The sequence below is a fragment of the Balaenoptera ricei genome, chromosome 4 (assembly GCF_028023285.1).
Source record: "Balaenoptera ricei isolate mBalRic1 chromosome 4, mBalRic1.hap2, whole genome shotgun sequence".
Taxonomy (NCBI): Eukaryota; Metazoa; Chordata; class Mammalia; order Artiodactyla; family Balaenopteridae; genus Balaenoptera; species Balaenoptera ricei.
Window position 1 is genome coordinate 133,729,035 of NC_082642.1, and position 24,965 is coordinate 133,753,999.

General features: G+C 33.6%; 1 protein-coding gene across 2 annotated transcripts in view; it reads left to right on the forward strand.

Annotated features, from left to right (window-relative positions):
• Nucleotides 1-24,965, forward strand: part of USP25 (ubiquitin specific peptidase 25) — a 139,021-nt gene that overhangs the window by 43,123 nt on the left and 70,933 nt on the right. For both annotated transcript variants that reach the window (XM_059921381.1, XM_059921383.1), the window contains exons 5-8: nt 3,896-4,058; nt 11,759-11,845; nt 18,166-18,303; nt 20,906-20,982. In XM_059921381.1, the coding sequence (XP_059777364.1) occupies nt 3,896-4,058; nt 11,759-11,845; nt 18,166-18,303; nt 20,906-20,982 (465 nt within the window). The remainder of the gene's footprint in view (nt 1-3,895; nt 4,059-11,758; nt 11,846-18,165; nt 18,304-20,905; nt 20,983-24,965) is intronic.

The following is a 24,965-nucleotide window of genomic DNA, read 5'->3' on the forward strand; positions in this document are numbered from 1 at the left end:
TGCCAGGACTGGACTATAGAAAAGGACAAGGGCTTGGGAATGGAGAGCTCATATTTGGGCTAGAGGTTGGGCTTTTGCCAAAAAAAAAAAAAAAAAAAAATGACAAAGAGATAGCAACATCTAATATTTTAATCTTCCATCTACTTCAAACACTTGTTTAGCCCCCCCCCCCTTTTTTTTTTTTTTTTTTAATCATGTATGCTCTAGGGATGAAACAAATCCATGTTTCTATCCTCTGGATGCTGATGGGAGAGACTGGTTGATTAATAATTTTGTGCAGTGTAATAAATGTGTTTATAAAGTCTTTTAGGAGCCAGGAGGAAGTGGTAGGAGGAAACCTACTGGAGCATGTTGTAAGTCCTTGGTGATTAAAAAACTAAATGTGTTATAAGCTGTAAATCAAGATCACAAAGTCATGGCATTCTTTCATCCACTATTTTTAGTACCATAATTCTACCATATTACCATATGTTTAAGGAATATTATAATAAATCTACTTCTTTAAAACTCATGCTTTTATTATAATGAATGATGATCTCTTACCATATGACTGAATTGAGTTATAAGAATATTTAATTATATACATTTAAGTATGTATACCCACCCACCAAAAATAAATGTGGTTTAGAAATGGATACTTTAAAAAAATTTTATATCTTAGGTCACTTTGAGAAACAGTGAACATGTATGTCTTAAGCTCTAGTCAGTTATTACAGTTTGTATGTAATTTTACCTCTGTAAAAAGTTTTATGGGAATGCTGGAGAGGTGGTATCTTCAGTTTATATCCTTGACTTTCTTTCCCTCCTCTTGTAACAAAAAGTGCAGGTAAGCTGCTTGGTCCTAGAAAGTACATTTGATGCCATACATTCTCCCAAAAGTAGGCAAGGGAACTAAAAAGCTTATATTATCACATTAATGTTTTCATACAACATGAAAATCAAGAGATGTATTTTCTTGGTGGGAGGGGGCTGAAGAGGAGGGTACCTGAACTGACTGTATCGAAACATTCAAAAAATACTTTCTGGTTTTTAGTTTTTAGTAATCTTAACTAGATCTGGAATAAGAAGAATGTCATTATCTCAGGGGAGTCTGGATTGTAGATTTGGGATGGGTTGTTGACACTTGTGGGGAACAGGAGACCTAATTTTACTCAATATGGTCTTGAGGCTGAGTCTCATTTTGTTATTAACTTCATGTGACTTATTTTTATTTTTTCAGTTTTTAATTTTTATTTATTTTTTTTAACCTCTATTGGAGTACATGTGACTTATTTTTAGACTTTAATTTTTGTAGACTGGGTGCATTTTGTAGAAATCAGGTCTTCTCAGGTTTTCCATGACTTGTCTGTGTGACCTGTTTCCTGGTCACTATGATACAAATGATCTGGTGTGTTGGCATTGAAAAGGGTTATTTCTAATTAATATTTTATTATAATTAGAAGTTTAAAAATATGTAATGGTAGAGGACCATCCACCTAGAAGATTTAGGAATGAGTGTAGTTCTCCTTGTTCTCCTTCACTTTTGATCAGTTTATGCTTTTGGAATATACTGTAGAGTTCTCTTTTTTAATGGTTATTGTACATGCCCACTGGTGCTAATCAACTGCTGATGCCTCTTCTGTCTCTTATATATGACCACTGGTGCTAATTCTTCTTTCCTGTTTGTGGTATTGTTGCTACTTCACCCAGAACCCATTGCTTGTGTTAGTTCATTCATTTCTAATTACCAATATAGAAATAAGGTTCCTTTATTTATACTTTTGGATATACATACGTTACAAAAAGAGCAAACTTTTCAAATGAAAACACTCCCATTTATAAAAGTCAATAAATAATTAAATATACCTTGTTATATAAAATAGACTTTGGTGTTGTATTTACCTTTTGTATACTATGTGTTAACTTTTCTCTTTTGAAGTAGTCGCCTTGTACAAATTTAATTTTTCCAGTTGATTATTCTTATTCTTATATTATGTTGAATTGTACAACTTGAACAGTAGGAATTCTCTCAAGTTGGCTCTTTGACTTACCTCCCCTTTATGTTCTTTAAAACTTATTTCTGATAAGAGTGGGATGTTCTAGATAAATGCTGATTTTCTTATGCCCCAATTCATCTAACTAAATACCTTCCAAGGAGTTCTAGTACATTTTAGTGGTCAATAGTTTAAGAGAAAAAGCTTGTATGGGCCGAGGTTGCATGGAGAGTTGATATTTGGGCAGAGTACTGCTGCTAATGTTGGACCACTCTTAAAAGGGTATACTGTTTATTTTTAAATATGTGAGTTTACTTTGATCTTTACATTGTAATGTATCATGTTGTTTTCTTTTTTTTTTAATTAATTAATTAATTAATTTATGGCTGCGTCGGGTCTTCGTTGCTACGCACAGGCTTTCTCTAGTTGTGGCGAGCGGGGACTACTCTTCGTTGTGGTGTGCGGGCTTCTCATTGCAGTTGGTTTCTCTTGTGGAGCATGGGCTCTAGGCGTGTGGCTTCAGTAGTTGTGGCACGTGGGCTCAGTAGTTGTGGCTCGCGGGCTCTAGAGCACAGGCTCAGTAGTTGTGGTGCACGGGCTTAGTTGCTCTGTGGCATATGGGATCTTTCCAGACCAGAGCTTGAACCCGTGTCCCCTGCATTGGCAGGCGGATTCTTAACCACTGTGCCACCAGGGAAGTCCCGATCGTGTTGTTTTCTGCTTTCTTTTTTTCAGTATGTGGTTTTACTGATTCCCAAAGAAGACTCTAGCCTACATTCATATAAGTTATTTTAAGTAATACTGGTTTGGAATCTAATACATTGTATCTAATGTCATTTTTAAGGTTAGAGACAAAAGAATAATTTACTTTTTCTGCATAATTAAGGAAGATAGCTATATTATTTTGACATTAATCTGATAGAGCAAAATCTTTAGGAGAAAGATAGTGTAGCATGAATGAGATTTTCTCAAGAAGCCAAAAAAGTTGAAAAAACTTCTTCTTGCTGAGGTTTTATAATGAATACAAAATGAGTTAAGATATTTAGCTATTATTTATGCTTATTTAGAATAGTAAGTAACACATGTCTTGAGCAGGCAAAAATGCATGGTTAGTTTATATGTGGGGATTAGGGTTTTCCAGCATGTTGTTGCATGCTTAAGAGCAAGAAGAACACCATTAAGCAAAGTAGCATTACTCTTAGCCGTGTTTAGATATTTTAGATATATTTTTAGATATTCTGTAGGTGCATTTATTTTGAAGAGGTTAATCTTTTATTATTCTGATATGTAGATATTTATTTCAGTAGATTTTTCCCTAGGCAAACTTCTGGGTAAAAAAGTGAACACATAAATATTCTCTCCCTTTATTTAGCTCTTGTAGAATCATGGATCTCTAGAACTGAAAGGAACCCTAGAATTTACCTTACCCTTTTTATAATAGAAAAGGAAATTAATGGTCAGAGGAATAACAGTACAGTTTTTTTCAATTTTTAGTTTTCTTGATTCAAAGTAATTCTTATAAAAATTAGTCATTATGTTATATTGTAAATATGTACTTCAATACAGTGACTTTTCAGAAAACTTATCTAGGTACTGTATCCGTGGTACTAAGCCTCTAATTTGTTGAAACATAATTTAATATATTTCCTATTACATAATGCTGTCTTTTTGTGTTTGAAATTTCCTTTTTCTGAGAAAAATAGGCTGCATGCCTCTTGATGTGTTGGCATTGCCACGGCTATGTTCTTAAAGAAAACTAGCCTCTGCTTGAGTAAATTTAGTTTTAAATATTACTTCCCCAGATGGATTGTCTAGAGCTTAATCTATTAAAATCCTTAGTTTATAGTATGCTATTTTCTAGGGTACAGCACTAAATTAATACTGTACTTTTTTCCCCCATCATCTTCTTCCCATTGTTTAAGAGTTCTTGAAGCCAGCATAGCAGAAAATAAAGCATGTTTGAAGAGGACACCTACTGAAGTTTGGAGAGATTCTCGAAACCCTTATGATAGAAAAAGGCAGGACAAAGCTCCTGTTGGACTAAAGAATGTTGGCAATACTTGCTGGTTTAGTGCTGTTATTCAGGTAAGAGTCTTTATGCAGATCTTATTTGGTGGGCCTGACAGCAATGGAAAGTGGGTTGGGGTTGTGTTTCTTTTAAGCTGTATACTTTATATATAACTGCAGACCAGGTTTTAGTATGCCTTTCTGTCTACTAACCTAGTTTGGGGATTGCAGTATTCCCCACCCCACTTTGTTCCTCATTCCCAGTATGGAGTTTTAATGATAGAACACTACCTAATGCCTTATTCAGAATTAATTTTTCCTCCTTCCCGTTTGTTGGGAATTGTCAGAGTGGAAAGAAAATATTTTTGTATATAAATCCCTGCAAATTTAGGGAAGGATGTAACCAAGATATGAAACCAAAACTGTGTTTTTTTGTGAGTCAGATCAGAATTATTTATATATAATGGAAAATATCATTCAAGAATTATAGTCATTTAAATACTATTTTTATGTAAGAGAGCATTTTATTTGAGGAGGGAACAGATTGACAAATAATTCTCAATACGTATATGAGAATGACATAAAGAATAAATGTTGATAAATCAAGAATAACATATTTTCTTTCTAACTTGGAAAGACCTTAATGAAATGTTTCTTGAGCTTCTTATTCTAAAATAAAAAATGTTTGTATGCATAGATATCCATCATCTTCTCAATTTGGAGTAGTTTTCTTTTTTTTTTTTTAACTTTTATGTGATATGACTTTTGTCATAAATCTTTACCATTCTCAGACATTGATAATGTTATCTGTCAAATTGCAAAACGTTAAATTAAAGTCTCCTTAAATAAAACAATCTGTGAATAATAACATGCTCTTAATTTTAATTGCCATTTAGGAAAATTAGTATTTGTGCTTATTTTCCTAACACAGCTGAATTGTAGCTTATTTATTATTTCTGATGAGTACTTTTAAAATCATTAGATGTTTTCTAATTTATATTCTTTTACATTCAAAATATCTCCTCATTTTGTACTTTTCCAAAACTGTATATGGCGTAAACTTTCATATGATATTAAAGCAACTCACAGGTTATTAAGTTCATTTCTACAAGGTTGTTAATTGTGTTCTCTAGGCGATTAACCTGTAGTTTTAACTTTTTTTCTACTTCCGTGTTATTTCCAACTCTTTTCTGCCTTTCTGGCAAATAATATTATATAATTTGATTTCCTTTGGTTTTCTGGATTTATGCCTCACTTTTTAATAAACTGTGGTATACACTAATTAATAATAGGCTATGTTATTTGTTTTCCAGCCTATTAAAATGTTAAGGAATACCTGGATTAGCATAAATTTGTGATGATACTTTTGTTCTTGGCCTTGAATATGCATTAATTGTTCACTTACATGCCAACAATATCTCAAACTTTATTTACTATCTTAATCTCTTAGATCTTCTTACTAGGCTACCTTGCTTTACTTGCACTGTTAGTAAAGGCTTTTGCAATTTCATTGTTCAATCTAAATTTCATAATTTAGTCATCATTTTAAAATATGAAGCACAGTTTTAAGGCTCTGATCTGAGTGTTTATGAGTATGCTTTGCAGCCTGTATTTGGACAAGTAGATGCTACCTTTACACTATTACAGCCAGTAAATGAGGCTCATTGGTTAGTTGTTTCTCTTAGAAAACTATAAGAAGTAAGAAAGTGCTTCTAAAAAATCAATAGTTTAGTTAGAATAAACACCTAGGAGAAGTAACCGCTAACCTTGAAAAATTTGGATTATAATAAAGTAATAAGATACTGACTTGGGGATGTGGAAAAACATTAAGCTTCAGAGTTCAGAAAATTGTGGGTGGGAAGAAAACTTTATCTGGAGATAACTTCGTTTTGTTTTTGAATGTAATTTTAAAGTCTCTTAACCCATTTTAAGTACCTTTTACTTTTCATTTCTAGTAATTGAAATATTATATTTTTTCATTTCTTGACATTTGCTTAATTCCACAGACATCTGAAATATAACAGTTTATCATCATAAATGGAACTTTTCACTTATGAAAGAAAATTTGGGTAGGAAATCTATATTAGTGTTGGAAGTTTTTTAATTGTATTTTCCAAAGCAAGGTGGAACTTGTTCAGACTGTGACATAAATGTACTGTGAAGTTTCAATTATGAACTTTTCTCAGGGATGGAATTTATTATACTTAGTTGGCAAGACTAGTATGAAACAACTGGGAATTCTTTTCTTTGTAAATATTTCTACCAATTATAGTAGTTTACTGGGATTATAAATCTCTAACTTCAGAGTAGGTAATGAGGATAGACTACAGAAGGCACAGCTTTGTTATATTTGTTCCTTTAGGTACTGAGACCTAAGTATTTTGGAATAAAAGGGGAACAGAATATCAGAAATAGACTGTAAGCAAAGAGAAGGTTGTACAGAGAATGGCTTACATAATCTTTTGGATGCTAATAATATTAGCCTGACTGTCTTTAGATTGGGTATCAACCAGTTATTTAGTCAGGACTATTTTCATCCTGTTCAAAAGGAACTTTTATGTAGAAAGTACGAATTGGGGCTGCTTTTTCCACTAGGGTGTCAGTGAATTAGGTAGTTACTAATAGGAATATGTTCTCCTCTTTCTCTGGTTTGGGGTGTTAAGTTCAAGTAATCCGTGGATTCTCATGATAAACCTTAGCACCATTCCCGTTTGGATGCCTCTGAGATGCTCAGAAGTAAGGTGCTCATACTTCTCAGTTTGCCTGGTACAGTCCCAGTTTACTCACATGGCAGCTCTATCAGCCCCTATTAATTAGTCTTGAAACCCTTTCTCATACTCAGAAGGGTTATGGGTTGGATGATAAGGTATATGGTCGCCTTATGCATAAATTATGAAACTCTAAGTTGACTAAAATACAGGCATCCTGAGGGCAGAGAGCACATCATCTAAGTTACTGTTCTGTACCAGTGTATAGTAGAGTGTCTGACACGTTGGAGGAACCCTTTAAGTAATTACTGAGTTAGTAAATGAATGAACCGTAAAGGAGCATATATTACTTATGGTGGAATTGATGACTTAAGGTGCTTCTACCACTCTAATGTATTAAAGTATGGTATTGAAAAGGTGCTGCAAGTTTTCAAAACATTTCAGGATATCATTTAACGTGTTTTTCATAGCACTTGCTTTTGTCTCTAATTTTCGTCAAAGAACATGAGTACATAGTTCAAAGAGAAAACCAAAAATTCCATAGCAATAAAAGCCTTGTGAAAAACAGCAGTCCTCTGCTCCAAACCACCCTGCCTGAGAAACATAGTCCTGCTTCTTAAAGGCATCTACAACCAATTCTAGCTGTTTCTCTTGCTATCTTCGTTTTTCTAAATGACATGGCTTTCTGCAAAGATAGATGAGGATTTAGCTCTTTCATTTCACCTACCTAGAATTGCCTTTCCTTTCATCTCCCAACATAGTTATATCACCAGTTAAAAATAGTCAGTAGTCAGTGTTTACATTTTCTTTGGCTTTGTAGACATTGTGGTGGTTTACTAAGACTACCCTTCTGTAATTCTTTGTTTCCCTGGAGTTGTCAGTTGCCACCTTTTCTTCTCTCTGTTTTCTGTATACTTATTTATCCTTAAAAATTTCCAGCTGCTTCAACCTCTCTTTTGAGGTATTATCAATAGTGTGTTTCATATACTCAAACATCTCAAACATGTTAACTCTTTTTTTTTCTTTTTTTTTTTTTTTGGTGAGGGGAGTCCTTTACAACATGAGATTTCTGTGCCTCAAATCCAGACTGGATTCTCATTTTTTTGTGGTTTAAGCATGGTTGCTAACTTTCCAAAAGCAGGTCTAGAGAAAGGGAATTGGGGAAGGGACAATTGGGGGTCAATTGGCAGGCTTTCACTTAACCCTGTTTGTAGCCCTGAATCTCATCCTACCCTGAAATACACTATGACTGATTTTTATGAACCTGAGTCAGTTAAGTTATATTCAAAGTTTAAATTTTCCTGTATTCCACAGAGGAGAGAGTACTTGTCTGATGCTTCTCAGTCTGGGAAGGACATAGGGCTTTAATTGCTCTGTATACAGACTTTCAGTTTTTAATCATGCCAGTCTCTTTCTATCTCACCTTGAAACTTATCTGATACCATTTCATTTTTTTAAAAATCCACCAAGGAGAATTTATGTTGCTTTTCCTTAGTATCTTTCATTATAGACAGTTTATGTCTCCCTTTGCTCTCTTGTCATCACTCTTTTTGTTTTCCACAAATTATGTATTTAAACTCTCATCTTCCATTAGCTCTCTGATATTAGCAAGAGTTTAACCAAACTCTACTTTAACAAATTTCAAAACTGACACATTAGCTTTGGACTGAATGAAAGGATACTTGTTTTCAATGTGTATGACTCACAAACACAATTTAGGCAGTAGTGACAATTACTCTTTCCCACCCCTTTTGAAGGAATGTGTTGACTAATAGTACTATGCCTGATTTAGGGTATAGATTGGTACTTAAAATAAATTTCTGTGATTTGTTGTGATAATCCATGGTCACAAATTCTACTTTGGGTAGTAGCATATTAAGTTGTTTTCGGCCGTCTACCTGCTCATATTTTGCTGGAGTCCAAAACAAAACAAAAGAAAAATGAAATCAGCTTTTTGAAGGCATCATAAACACTAAAGCAGTGAGGAATTTTGAGGCTACACTTGGAGAGAACAAGAATTTCAGAGAGTAAACTTCACATTTTGGGCTGATTTTATCTTTGAGGCAATTTCTGGAGTGACTGCTGATTGGCTGGGGAGCTAAGCAAAGTTTCACACAGGCTTGGAGCCCTAGGAAACACCTGAGATTTTCAGTTAAATTCTAAAGGGCTACACCCTAGAATTAACTGAGAACTGAAAATAGGCCAGGCTTTATAATTTGTGAATCCCAGCTTGAGATTTTCTCAGAATTGATTGGGTTAAGATGATCTAGGTTTGCAAGTAGTCCCAGTTTTGCTGCCGGCCAGAAGGAAATGTAAATTCTGTTAGAAGATACTATCATCTCGAACTTTGAATTTTCTCCAGTTTTTTACATACAATGTCTAGCACTCAAATCAGTCATAATTAGTTATATCAGAAAATAAGACATGTCCAAAAATTAAGAGAAAACAATGGATAATTAGAAATATACCTACAAGGAAACCTAAAAATCGAATTATTTGTTATGTAACTATTACTGTGCTCAAGGAATTAGAAGCATGATTGAGAATTTTGATAGAAAACTAAAATCTATAAAAAAAGAACAAAATAGAAATTTTAGAATGGAAAAATATGATAAATGAAGTTAAGATATCAGTGGAAGAGTTTAGCAGGATATCAGACACAACTGAAGAGAGAATTAGTCAACTGGACAGTTTGTGGAACATTTTCACACTAAAGCCATGAAATACAGATAAGAGCATATAAGAGATATTTTGGACATGGTGTAAATTGTACTAACACAATTTATTTTTGGTTCCAGAGGGAAACTAAAAGGGAAATAGGATAAAAACAATATTTGAAGAGATGACAAAGAATATTCCAAACTTGATGAAAGAGATGAAGCCACAGATTAGGAAAGCAGTAGGAACCAGGTAGTATGAATGTAAAGAATACTACATCAAGGCACATCATAGTAAAACAGCAAAACACTCTAGACAAAGAAAATACTAAAAGTAGCCAGATGGAAAAGGTGTATCGCCTCTATGATGGAGCAAAAATAAGACTAACGGTTGACTTCTCAACAGAAATGCTATCTTTAAAGTTCTGGGAAAAGTTAACTGGCTGCCTAGAATTCTATAACTAGCAAAAATCTTTAAAAAATGAAAAGAAACCCCACAATTTTCAGTTTAGCAGAATCTGAAATAATTTGTTACCAGGAGACCCACACCAAAGGAAATTCTAAAGGGTGTTCAGGAAGAAGAAAAAAGTTTTCCAGTGGGAGCTCAGAGCATAGAAATGGGATTGAGATTCTCCAGATTTGTCAGTATTCTCTTTCCTATTTAAATTCCTTGTAAGAACAGTCTATACTTTGTCCCCCTTAGTTTTATCCCATTTCTTCAGGACTCATTGCTGCTCTTCTTCCATTCTGCCATTCTACTGGAAAGGTGACTTCCCAATTGACAAGTCTAAAGATTATTTTCTTGCCCTTACCTTATTAGAATGTGGCAACCTTCAACCTTTGCTAATCTTGTCCTTCATGAAATTTGCCAGTGATTCTTTGATGTACTCCAGAATCTTCTGTGGTACTTTATATCTTTGTTGAGAGGTTCCTGACATAGGATTTTTTAAAGCTCTGCAGTTATTCTGATACACAACTATGTTTGAAAGCTTTCTCTACTCCTTTTTCTTCTGTGATCTCATACTCCACACTTCCTTTACTATTTTTATTTTGTCTTTCTAATAGCTCTTTTTCCTCTGGCTTTTAAATGCTGCTTCTTCCTTAAGTTTCTGATTTTGGTCTGTTATTGTACTTATTATTTCTGATTTATAACATCTGCTCTCATTGTTTTAACTTGCAATAACAAGATAGTACAAGGGCAGAGACTTGATATATTTTATTCTCTGCTGCCTGTCTTCCTTGTGTCTGGCATGTAGTGGGTGCTCCATAAATATTTGTTAAATGAATGAATAAATGAATGAATATGTTCATATTGTTTAATTAAAAAATACTTCAGATCACAATTATCAGTTTTATGGTTTTACCTTTCATATTTAGGTCTTTAATCCACATCTATATCTATATATCTATATATGACTATTTCTTTATATATAGTGGACCAGTTTTCCCAACACCCAGTACTAAACAAAATCTTGTTTTCTTATGGATTTGTGGTGCTATTTTTATTTTCTAGCAAGTTGGCTAACCCATCTTTTACTAAGATTTAATACATTATCACCTCCAGTACAATGATTTTCAAACTTTATAAACTGTGTGACTCACAGAAAGGAATACGTTTTACATTGTAAAACACTTTACACATACATATGTATGTAAAAATATCACCCATGAAAATTTTACAAATGATACTCTGGTGAATTGACTGTTTATGACATGTTCTGATATTTTCCATTATATTTTATTTCAGTTTTTAAAATTAATGTTTATCATGATGACATTAACGGGTTACAAGCTATAGCTTAAAAACATAGCTGCAGGAAGCTTTTTCATGAGCATCTTTCACATGCTTTCATTATGCTCTACATGATCAATATTACTGTATTTTGGAGTAACACTGCTATCGTTATAATTAAATATCTGTCTCCTTTCTAGGTTGTGTGTCTCCTTGACGATTAGCGATAATACGTAATTTCTTTGTGTCTCTATCACCTAGCATCTGGCCCATAAATTTATTTGTACTATATTTTTGTAGAATTGATACCTCTAGAAAACTCATGCTGAACATAGCATGTCTAAAAAGTTCTTGACTTTGCATTTGTGTAGATTTTATTTTGAGGAAACTGCTTAGGCACGTAGTAACATAAAGAAAGGAAACTTTTAATAATATATATTATGTTTTTTTGAGTTGTCCATGAATAATTTTCTCCTTTGCAGTACCGTAAATATTGTTAATGATCAAGAATAATATGTCAAAATTTTAAAAATGTGACTTCTTCTCAGGGAGAAAATAGGCCTTCTTGTGCTAGTGGGAAATATTCTGTATATAAAATAAATCTCTCAGGCCAGTCATATGTTTACAGTTCTGTTAATAGAATTTTCCCTTCGGTTATCTTAAATTGTTGTTCTTTTTCAGTCATTATTCAATCTTTTGGAATTTAGAAGACTAGTTCTGAATTACAAGCCACCATCAAATGTTCAAGAATTACCCCGAAACCAAAAGGTAAAATTATGAAAAATTTTTAAGCAGAGTATATATGGTCTTCATATTCTTTTATCTGTGCTTGCTTTTGGGAATTTGCCAAATCAAATCTGAAGTAGTGTCAAATTTGAATGTGAACCTATTAATCTCAGCTACAACAGTAACTTCCTATTCTTGGTTATTATATTGTAAATATGAATTTTTCTTCACCTGTGTGTCAGTAATAGGCCAATTTTTTTGTTTCACTTTAGTAATTGCTTTTTTCTTCTTTTTTCTGGATGTCAAATTTCAGTAAATTTTATAGATTACCATTTACAATTCAAGGTCTTTACTCAGTTGCCTCCTGAAAAATTGTGTGGAAATCAAAAATTTTTCAGTTATTTCTGTAGATGAGCTCTTTAAAAGGTTAGTTTTGCACTGGTTGTCTTTGCAGTGAAAATCTGTAACTTCTAATATTGTTAGGCAATATAATGTGACAGAGAGCACAGGCATCAGGACCACATTGGCTGGGTTCTGGCTGTGGACCTGCTTGATCTAGTTACTGCTCGTTTTCCTTATCTGAAAAGCATAAATAATAACAGCAATTATTTTATAGAGTTGCTGTGAGAATTAAATGAGATAAAACACATAAAGGACTTAGAAGTACCTGGTACATAGTAAGTACTAGGTTTCAGCTGTTGCTAGTTATTATACTGTTCATATTAGCTTTTCAAAAGATAGGACTGATTTGCATTCAGAAATTCATATTAATGAAAAAAAATAATTATGGAGATGATATCCTTGAGTGTAAGACTTCAGTGATCTTGTCATAAAGAAACTGTAGCCCTAAAGGGGACTGGTTGCAAAGACAAAGAAGTTAAAGTTTTAGGTTTCAGTAAAGTGTTGAACTTTGTGTAACCTATTGTTAGTAGTAATAATACGTTATTAAATTATGTTTTCCTTTTAGTGTCTAATTTTGAAAACTACTTTTCCTGCAAACATGTGAAACATTTATAATGCTAGCTAGTGGGAATATAATTTGATTTATAACCAGCTTTTCAGGCTGTAATCTTTGGCCATAAAGTGTCAGACTGATAAGCCGTTTTCAAAAGGGAAGCAAGATCACCTGACCAACTACTCATACTTCCAGAGAAATTAAGCAAACACCTTTCAGTCATTACAGTTTTTACATGAAACTTTTTGGACTGTTGCCTCTCTCTGTCACAATTTGGTTAGTTCTTTGTTCTGATGTCTTGGTTGAAGTATATTTATAATTCACATGATTATTTAGAATTATTACTTGCAATTAGAAAGATATCTAGATAATCCCCCTAGTACTTGGAAATTATTTACACCTCTAAATAATCCCAGGAACAAAGAACAAATCAAAGAGGAAATTTCAGGGTATTCTGAACTGAATAAAAATTAAAACATGATGTATCAAAATTAGAGGTATTTAGCTAAAACAGTGGTTAGTGGAAAATACATGAGCTAAATGCCTTATTAGAAAATAAGAATTGTTTCAAATTAATGGCATCAGATTGCGTCAAGAAATTAGGGGGGGAAAAGCTCGTTAATTTGAAAGCAGATGAAAGGAAATAATAAAGACAAAGTACATAAATCAATGGATTAGACATCAGGAAAACAGTAGAGAAAAATTAATGGAACCACAAGCTGCTTCTTAAGAAAGTTGGTAAAATTGATAACCTTCTAAGTAGACTGAGTAAGAAAAAAGAGAGAAGAAACAAATTACCAAAATAAAGAATGAAAGAGGGGCACATCACTGCATATTCTGTAGACAATAAAAGAGAATAGTGGAATATTATAAACAATAGGCAAATATCTTAAAAGCTAACAACTATTGAAACTGATGAAAAGATAGATAACCTGAGTATCTCTATATTATATTAAAGAAATTGAATTTTTAGTTAAGAACCTACCCACCAAAAAAAAAAAAAAAATCAGTAGCAGCAAGGTTTATTGGTGAGTTATACCAAACATTTAAGGAAGAAATAATGGCAATTCTCTACATGTTTTCCCAGAAAATTGAAGAAGAGGTAAAACTTCCAAATTTACTCTATGAGACCAGCATTACGCTGAAACCAAAAGTAGAAAAATATGTTTCAAGAAAACTACAGACCAATATTCCTCATGAATAATAGAAGCAAAAATTGTCAGATTTTTGGCAAGTTGAATGCTGTAGTACATATAAAGGATAATAATACCTCATTGGCAGGTGGGGTTTATCCAGGACTGAAAGATTGGTTTAATGTTCAGAAATCAGTATAATTCATCATATTAACATATTAGACAAGAAGAGCCATATGACTATCTCAGTAGATGAAGAAAAAGGATTTGACAAAAGCTAACATATATTTATGGCAAAATCTCTCAGAAACTAGGAACAGAAAAAAACTTTTTTATCCTGCTAAAACTCATTTATGAGAAACTTACAACTAATTATAGTACTTTATGGTGTAAGACTGAATCCTCTTCCTCAAAGATCAGGAACAAACAAGATGTCCCTCACCACTTTTCTATTAAACATTAGACTGGAGTTCTTAACCAGTGCTGTAAGGTAAGAAAAAGAAATAAGCATGCAGATTGGAAAGGAAGAAACAAAGCTGTCTTTTCATTTACATGACTGATTGTCTATTTAGAAGATCCTGAGTACTCTACTAAAAAAAAAAGATGCTAGAATCAAGAAGTGAGTTCATTCAGCAACATTACATGATACAAGGCAAACATACAAAAATCAGTTGTATTTCTTAATACTAGCAACACACAATTGGGAATTTAAATTAAAAAATACTTATGTAAGACAGCATAAAATATGGAAGATTAGAGATAAAGTAGACAAAAGATATGGAAAACTACAAAACATTGCTGAGAGAAATTAAAGAAATAAAGAGATATACTACGTTCATGGATCAGGGGATTCAGTTTTTTTAAGATATCAATTGTACCCAGTTTAATCTATGGAATCAGTGCAATCCAGTTATAATCCCAGCAGGCATTTTCATAGGAATTGACAAATTGATTGTAAAATTTATCTGCAAAACCAAGGGATATGGAATAGCCATAGCAGTTTTAAAGAGAAAGGCAGCTTTGGAGGAATTAATTATTCAGCTACAATGATCAAGACACTGTGTTACTGGTGAAAAGATAGTCATATAGATCAGTAGAACAGAATAGAGAGTCCAGAAATAGAACAACACATATAGGGGTAATTGGTTTTAATCAAAGTTGCCAAAACAATTCAATGGTCAAAGGAAAATCTTTTAAACCAATGATGTCTTAGACAGAAAAATACTTTTCAACCTTTACAGGACACTATTTGTGAAAAAAAAAATCATAATGAACTATAGACCTAAAACAAAGAACTAAAACTATAAAAATTCTTGAGGAAAGCATAGAAAATTTTAGGGTTCTGGATTAAGAGAAGATTTCTTAAGAAGGACAATAAACAGGCACAAATCATACAAGAAAAAAATTGATGTTTCATTTTCATCAAAATGAAAAGCTTGTCTTTGAAAAATTCATACAAAATGAAAAGGCAAGCCACAGATTGGGAGAAAATATTAGCAAAACATATATCATACAAAGGAATTGTATCTAAAATATATACAGAACTTTTACATCTCAATAGTAAGACAAGTAACCTATTACTATATTGGGAAAAATATCTCAACAGATTACAACACCAAAGAAGATACACAGATTGTAAATAACTACATGAAATGATGCTCAGTGTTACTAGTCATTAGGCCAAATGCAAATTAAAATGAGGGGTGCCACTAGAAGAACTAAAGTTAAAAAATATAGCCCATATCCAAGTGTTTTAGAATGTGGACCTAGAACTCTCATTACACTGCCAGTGAGAATATAAAGTAGTTTAATGCCTTTGGAAAACAGTTTGTTTGTTTCTTTTTTTTTTTTTTTTTTTAAGGTTTAACTTATTTATTTATGGCTGTGTTGGGTCTTCGTTTCTGTGCGAGGGCTTTCTCTAGTTGTGGCAAGTGGGGGCCACTCTTCATCACGGTGCGCGGGCCTCTCACCGTCGCGGCCTCTCCTGTTGCGGAGCACAGGCTCCAGACGCGCAGGCTCAGTAATTGTGGCTCACGAGCCCAGTTGCTCCGCGGCATGTGGGATCTTCCCAGACCAGGGCTCGAACCCGTGTCCCCTGCATTGGCAGGCAGACTCTCAACCACTGCGCCACCAGGGAAGCCCTGTTTGTTTCTTAAAAACATCTACCATACAGTCTTGCCATTTCCCTTCAGTTCTTTACTCAAGAGGAATGAAACCATATGTCCACACAAAGCCACATCCAATAATATCCACTGCAGCTGGAACAGGTTAATGGATAAATAAGTTGTGGTCTGTCCACACAATGGAATCCCACTCAGCAATAAAGTGGAATTAATTATTAATGTACATAATCATATAGGTGAAGTTCAAAATAATTATACCGATTGCAGGAAACCATTGACTAAAATGAGTACATAGAATATGATTTGATTTATATAAATTTCTAGAAAGTGTAAAGTAACCATGGTCACCTGGGAATGATTAGGGAGGGGAGTGAGGGATGAAGAAAGTTTTGGGGGTGATGGACAGGTATGTTATTGATTGTGGTGATACATTCATGGATGTATACGTATGTGAAGCTTGTAAAATTGTACACTTTCTAATGTACAGTATATTGTACATCAGTTATATCATGATAAATCTGTTTAAAAAAAGATAAAGAACTGTGTTTGAATAATTTCTAGATGTGGTGGTATTTTCATAATTTAGCCATGCAGTGGCTAGTCTTAACAGCAATCACTAATTTTGCCTTTTGAAATTCAAGATTTTCTAGCCACAGGAATTGGCTGAGAGCAAAAAATGTTTTATTAAAGTATTTAACTTTTCACATATGCATCTCAGCAGAATTTCACTTAATTTTCAAAAGTCATTTATTTCATTCTTGTCACTTGGCAAGGAATGTCTCAAAAAACTGCCTTGCCTTAGGTACAGTGATAAATGAAGAAATTGATCACAGGAAATTAAGGAGATTTCTGAAAATTATTTTATGGATTAAAATTTTTAGCATTTACACTCTTGAAACCTATTTATATAGGGCACTTGTTGGGGAATAGTAAGTACCACAGAAAAATCATGGATTAGTTTTTTATCTCATTTAAAACTTTTGCATTTCATCTTTATCATCAATGGTGGAATTTATTATGCTTAAATAAAATCCATGTTTTCTATAACTTAGCATTTTTATGTTAGACTTTATGTACTTTCTGATTGCTGTAATGGATATGTAGTTTTTAGATCAAATAAATATTTGGAATCAATTTTATTCCTTTACACCTATTTCTTAGGACTGCTTTTTAATGTATTGTGGGAGCAACTGTTTCTTTATTAATTGATTATATTCTGGGTAACAACTGTACACACACAGACACACACTGCTACAAAACTATGCAAACTTGGAAAATTTTTCTAATATTTAAATAGTATATGTAAGCTTTATCTGTTAAAATTGTTATTTCAGGAGCTAACCGTAGTAAGAACTGCCCATCTGATTTGTTACCATAATGTATTTCACTAAGACATGTGAATTACATTCTTATAAAAAGTTTTCTTGTTATTTTAAAATAAATTGTTTGTGATTGATAATATTGGGTTGTTTTTGTGCCTTCTGGAAGAAGAAGAAAAACAGTAGTGAGTTTTCAAAGGAACACTAGAAAGATGATACATTAGTCTAATATTAGGATCTAGTCTAATTACTTATTAGACTAATGTGTCTGATAATTAGGATTTTCACATAACAGTGGCCGTAGTGATTCATTGCTGAATGAAAAACATTAATTTCAGTAGATGTGGAGTTTGAAGAGATCATTGACTTGGAGGGGCCTTGGGGAAGGCTTCATGGAGGAGGGGGATTTTTGCTTAAATGGGTTTATTGAGCGTCAAGTACGTAAGTAGTGCCTGGCACGTGGTTAGCACTCATTGAATGTTGGCTCTTGTTATTGCTGTCCTCAGCAGCAGCTGGGCTTTGCTGAATGGAAAGGATTATAATAAACAGACTTAAATGAGGATATTCTTGGCTGGGTAATGACATGATTTACTGTGAATATGTGGCATTTATTCTAAAATTGTGAGCTTAGTCTAGGTCCTCTGCTCTTTCCGTGTTTGACTCCTTCTTTCATTCTGCTAGATGACACGATCACTCTTCTTTTTTTATGGTAATAGGAGTGCTAGATTCATCCCTAATCTATATTAAATTTTTGGTTAATTTTAAAATGAGTATCTCTTTACCAGTAAAGATTTTAATCTTCACTTAAGGATTTTTTCTTTTTTTTCAATAGGAGCATCGGAATTTGCCTTTTATGCGTGAGCTTCGATATCTATTTGCACTTCTTGTTGGTACTAAAAGGAAATATGTTGATCCATCAAGAGCAGTTGAAATTCTTAAGGATGCTTTCAAATCAAATGACTCCCAGCAGGTAGCTTTGTTGAGCTTCCTTGTTTATTAACTTTTTATTTTATTTAATCTGATCTTTTCTTAAGCAGTTTTTTTCAAAGATAAATGACAAAGATGTTGTCATTTATCTTTATACAAATAAGCTGGAGCCATTTAAAACATTGTTTATTTGGAAGATTTACTTTTAAATTAAGAAATAGTGATAATCTTGAAAGTATATGATAAATGAAGCTGTAATTTATATTATAATTAAAATTACTAAATGAAAGCAGTGGGTAAAATTAAGAATGTTCACAAATTTTTAATTAAAAATCTTCACCAAGGTGTGATAACCCAGTGTCAGTGTAGTATACACGCTTTTGATATGCCTCTCTTTGCTGGCAGAAAGTAGTTTTCCGTAATTACTCAGAAAAGGTTTCTGAATGACATTAACATTGTTATTAGTTCTTTTATTTCCCAATCTTTATGTAGTGCTGTTTGGTTGCTTTTTTATCAATTTTTTAGAAAGAATATTGGGAATTTTCCTATAAAAATGGAAAATGTCTATAAACAAACCACAAACCAACATTTTCACGTATAATGTGAGAAGTCAGAGAAATTAAAGAAGGAAAGCGGAAGAGAAGGAAAGAAAGTAGCAGAGAATAATAGCAACAGTGTTGGAAAAGATGACAATGACATAATGGGCAAAAGATAAAGACAATACTTGAGGAGATTTTAAAAATCTGCTACGTTTGCAGTGTAGTTGTTGTAGTACTTGGATATATATCTGTTACGTGGATGTGTGGAGAGCTGAAAGATGTCTGATTTTGCCACTGCCTTCCCTGTGCTTTTTTTTTTTTTAATTCATTTTTTATGGCAAAGATAAATGAACAAAAAAGGTGGTCACATCAGAATTTGCTTATATTTGCTGCTGTTTTCAGTTTTTCTCCCCCCTAACATTTTCTTCTAAAGAGTATTGGATAAGTAGGAAAACTTTTTGTTTCTTGTCAGATATAACCTTGCAGGGTAAGTAATGTTATAGAAAAGTATGGAAAGCCATTTTAAAGTATTATATTACTTTGCTAGGACAGCTGTAACAAATTACCACAAACTGAGTGATTTCAAGACAATAGAAAATGATTATCTTATAGTTCTAGAAGCCAGAAATTCAAAATAAAGGTGTTGTCAGGGCCGTGCTCCCTCCGGTGGCTCTCAAGGAGAATCCTTCCTTGCCTCCACCATCTGGTGACTCCTGGTGTTCCTTGGCTTGTGGTGCCAGTCTCTTGTCTTCATCTTTACACGACCTTTTCCCCTGTTATGTCTGTGTGCCTGCTCTTTTTTTTTTTTTCCCTCTTATAAGAGTACCCATCATTGGATTTAGGGCCTACCTTAAACCAGGATGATCTCATCTTGAGATCCGTACCTTCTTTACATCTGCAAAGACTCTTATTCCAAATACAGACGGATTCTGAGGATCCAAGTGGACATATATTTTGACAGGCCTCAATTTAACCCACTACAGGTGGTATGGATGTTTATAACTGGCATTTTGTGTTAAGTTTAGTTGTCTTTATATTGGTTTGGAGCAATTTATTTAAGCTTCCTAGACCTTAGTTTCAACATTTTAAAGGTAAATAGGTTGACCCAGATGCTCTTCAAAAAACTTCTAGCTGTGAAAATGTATAATAGTAAGTTTGTTTTATATTTGGGACTATTTTGATAAAGGCAAATTGCTTACACTTATTTATCTGTCTTTGGGAAGTCATAGTAGGGTTGCTTTATCCCCCCAGCCCACCCCACCCCACTCCACTCCCCATACAGGTTCTATACAAATCTGTTTGCTGTGCTCCAGGTCGGAGTGTTGAAAGAATTTTATGGTAGTTGATAAGTACAACTGCCACTGCTTATTCCTGTTTATCCATGTCAGGTGATGTAGGACCGAAGAGATGGCAAAAGGTGAAGATTGTGCTGGTTCTGATTGGAGAATCAGTTTGACGTTCATGAGGTGGTAGACTTGATAGTTGGGGAGTCAGTGATTAATTAGGCTCAACCTATCCAAATTAACAGTTATCTTAGTAAAATCGGATATGGCTTAAAAAGTTGTGCGTTAACAGTTGAATGGAAAAAATGAATTGTTTAAAAACACATATTCCTTCTAAGACAGAAGCCAGTAATAAATCTTTATATAATGAAGAACTCTTTGGTAATGTGGGTCCTTCATTTTATAAAGATTCATTAGAGAGCTCTTTGTGGGGGGGTAATAACTCTTTTTAAAAATCGCATTGATAAGTTTGAATTTATATATATATATATATATATATATATATATATATATATATATACACACACATATACACACACACACACACACACACACACACACATATATATATTTTTCCCTCCTAAGGTGAAACCCAATTACATGATTATGAATATAATGCTTGTTTTTCTCAAATACTGAGTTTATGCTCTGGTTAAGTTATAAATATTTCTTGCATTTGACGTGAGACATTTCATATGTTACCTTTGTGAGGAGTCAGTTAATTATACATTTGAAAAGACTGGCTGTAAGTTTTATGTTTCAGTATTTAGTGTTTTCATTGGTAGGCTCGAATGTCAACAAGACTTTTTTTTTTCCCCCACAGCAAGACGTGAGTGAGTTTACACACAAATTATTAGATTGGTTAGAAGATGCCTTCCAAATGAAAGCTGAAGAGGAGACGTAAGTTACTGTGAAATTTAGTGATGGAGATAAATTAGGAGATCGATAAATAACACTCATTTTTTTTTTCTTATGTATTCATTGTCAACAGAGAAATAAGAATCTGAGATAAGTGTGTGGAAACCTAAATGTTATCTGTATTATTGACAAGTTCTTTGGAATTTGTGGCTGCAGATGTTGGGTAGCTTTAGATGTCCAATATAAGGTCAGAATCTAGTGAGAGATATCTCAGAAGTGATCTCTGAAAAAGCTAACCCCACATCCTCAGTTCTTATTCCATGAAGTCATATTCCATGAAGAAGAATGGGTTAGTGGTAGGGAAACATGCCAGGAGTAATAATTCTGATGAAATCTTTTTACATGGAATCGTGAGGACATTCATGATTCCTTCCATGTAAAATTTCTCCTTAACATTCCCTGGGGCTTTTTATTTTGTGCCCATTTAGTTGAACCACTAAGACTCTGGTAATTTAAAATATATGGGCAGACCTCCTTAAAGGAAGGAATTCACACACTTTCAGGGTGGTCCTACTCCCACTCTTCTGAGGCCACTCTCCTAACACCAAACATTGGTTCCTTTGTGCATCTTCCTGAAACATTGGTGGACCATTTAGGATTTGCCACCGCAGGTTCTGATGTTATTCTACAAGATGCATTACGTAAATTAACACCTAGAATACAGGCAGAAATCCAAGGCTGAAAATTCTTTCCTTCTCTTTTTATCTATTTTTGTTTTTATTTGTTCTTCTTCCAGTTTTACTGAGATATAATTGACATAACAGCACTGTGTAAGTTTGAAGTATACAGCATAATGATATGACTTACATACATCATAAAACGATGACCACAATAAGTTTAGTAAACATCCATCATCTCATATAGATACAAAATATAAGAAAAAGAAAAAATATTTATCCCTTGTGACGAGAACTCTTAGAATTTATTCTTACAAATTTCAAATATAACATACAGCAGTGTTAATTGTATTAATCATTTCAGTACTTATTTATCTTATGACTGCAAGTTTGTACCTTTTGACCACCTTTGTCATCATACAAAGATATTCAATTATTGACTATATTCCCCATGCTGTACATCCCTGTGACTCACTTATTTTGTAACTAGAAGTTTCTACCTCTTAATTTCCCTCACCTACTTCACTCATCCCCCACCACCATCCACTTTCTTACTGGCAACCATCTGTTTGTTCTCTGTACCTATGACTCTGTTCTGTTTTATGTTTGTTCATTTGTTTTTTAGATTCCATATGTGAGTGAAGTGATACAATATTTGTCTTCCTCTGTCTGACTTATTTCACTTAGCATAATACCCTCTAGGTCTATCTGTGTTGTCACAAATGGCAAAGTTTCATTCTTTTTTATGGCTGAATAATATTACATGGAATGTGTATACATATACACACACACACACACACACACACACACACACACACATCTTTATCCATTTATCTATCAGTGGGCACTTAGGTTGCATCTATATCTTAGCTATTGTGAATAATGCTGCAATGAACTTAGGGGTGCATATATCTTTTTGAATTAGTGTTTTTGTTTTCTTTGGATAAGTATCCAGAAATGGAATTGCTGGATCATATATGGTAGTTCCATTTTTAACTTTTTGACAGCCTCCATACTGTTCGGCATAGTGACTGTACCAATTTACATTACCACCAAGAGTGCATGAGGGTTCCCTTTTCTCCACATTTTCGCCAACGCTTGTTGTTTGCTGTCTTTCTTGTTTGTTTGTTTAGCCTCCATGTGCTTGTGTTTTTTACATTTTTTTCCCTGTAATTTATTTCTAATCTCTTAGCGTTGTGGTCAGAAAAGATGCTTGATATGATTTCAATTTTCTTAAATTTACTGAGGCTTGATTTGTGACCCAACATGTGATCTGTCCTGGAGAATGTTCCGTGTGCACTTGAGAAGAAAGTGTAACCTGCTGTTTTCGGATGGAATGTCCTATAATATCAATTAAATCTATCTGGTCTATTGTGTCATTTAAAGCTTGTGTTTCCTTATGAATTTTCTTTTTGGATGATCTGTGCATTGGTGTAAGCGAGGTGTTAAAGTCCACCACTATTATTGTGTTACTGTCGATTTCCTCTTTTATAGCTGTTAGCAGTTGCCTTATGTATTGAGGTGCTCCTATGTTGGGTGTGTATATACTTATAATTGTTATACCTTCGTCTTGGATTGATCCCTTGATCCTTATGTAGTGTCCTTCCTTGTCTCTTGTAACATTCTTTATTTTAAAGTCTATTTTATCTGATACAAGTATTGCTACTCCAGCTTTCTTTTGATTTCCATTTGCATGGAATATCTTTTTCCATCCCCTCACTTTCAGTGAGCATGTAAGTGTGGGCTTATTTCTGGGCTCTCTGTTCTGTTCCATTTATCTACCTGTCTGTTTTTGTGCTGATACTATACTCTTTTGATTTCCATAGCTTTGTAGTATAGTTTGAAATGAGGAAGCATCATACCCTTGGTTTTAGCTAACAATTTTTTTACATATATCTATTCTTTTTCAGATTATTTTCTCATATAGGTTATTACAGAGTATTGGTTAGAGTTCCCTGGGCTATACAGTAGGTCCTTGTTGATTATCTATTTTATATATAGTAGTGTGTATATGTTAATCACAACCTCCTAATTTATCCCTTCCCCTCCACCTTTCCCCTTTGGTAACCATAAGTTTATTACCTATTTCTGTGAGCCTGTTTCTGTTTTGTAAAGTTCATTTGTATCATTTTTTTAGATTCCACATGTAAGTGACATTGTATGATACTTGTTTTTGTCTGACTTACTTCACTTAGTATGATAATCTCTACTCCATTCATGTTGTTGCAGATGGCATTATTTCATTATTTTTTATGGCTGAGTAATATTCCATTGTATTTATGTACCACATCTTCTTTATCCATTCATCTGTCAGTGGATATTTAGGTTGCTTCCATGTCTTGGCTATTGTAAATAGTGCTGCAGTGAACATTGGGGTGCATGCATCTTTTTGAAGTATGGTTTTCTCTGGATATATGCCCAGGAGTAGGGTTGCTGGATCATATGATAGCTCTATTTTTAGTTTTTTACGGAACCTTCATACTGTTCTCCATAGTGTCTGCACCACTTTATATTCCCACCGACAGCATAGGAGAGTTCCCTTTTCTTCATGCCCTCTCCAGCATTTATTGTTTGTAGACTGTTTGATGATGGCCATTCTGACCAGTGTGAGGAGATACATCATTGTAGTTTTGACTTGCATTTCTCTAATAATTAGCAAGGTAGAGCATCTTTTCTTGTGTGTGTTGGTCATCTGTATGTCATCTTTGGAGAAATGTCTATTTAGATCTGCCCATTTTTTTGATGGGGTTATTGTTTTTATTATTATTAATTTTGATATTGAGCTGCATGAGCTGTCTGTGTATTTTGGAGATTAATCTCTGGTTGGTCGCATCTTTTACAACTATTTTTTTCCATTCTGTTGGTTGTCTTGTCATTTTGTTTATGGTTTCCTTTGCTATGCAAAACCTTTTAATTTTAATTAGGTTCCATTTGTTTATTTTTGTTTTTAATTTTCATTACTCTAGGAGGTGGATCCACAAAGGATCTTGCTGTGATTTATGTCAAAGAGTGTTCTGCTTATGTTTCCCTCTAAGAGTTTTATAGTATCTGGTGTTACATTTAGGTCTTTAATCCATTTTGAGTTTACTTTTCTGTATGGTGTTAGCAAATGCTCTAATTTCATTCTTTTATATATAGCTGTGCAGTTTTCCCAGCACCACTTATTGAGGAGACTGTCTTTTCTCCATTGTATATTCTTGCCTCCTTTGTCATAGATTAATTGGCCGTAGGTGCATGGGTTTATTTCTGGGCTTTCTATCCTGTTCCATTGATCTGCAAGTCACTCTTTGTGCCATTACCATACTGTTTTCATTACTATAGCTAAAGTCAGGGAGGCTGATTCCTCCA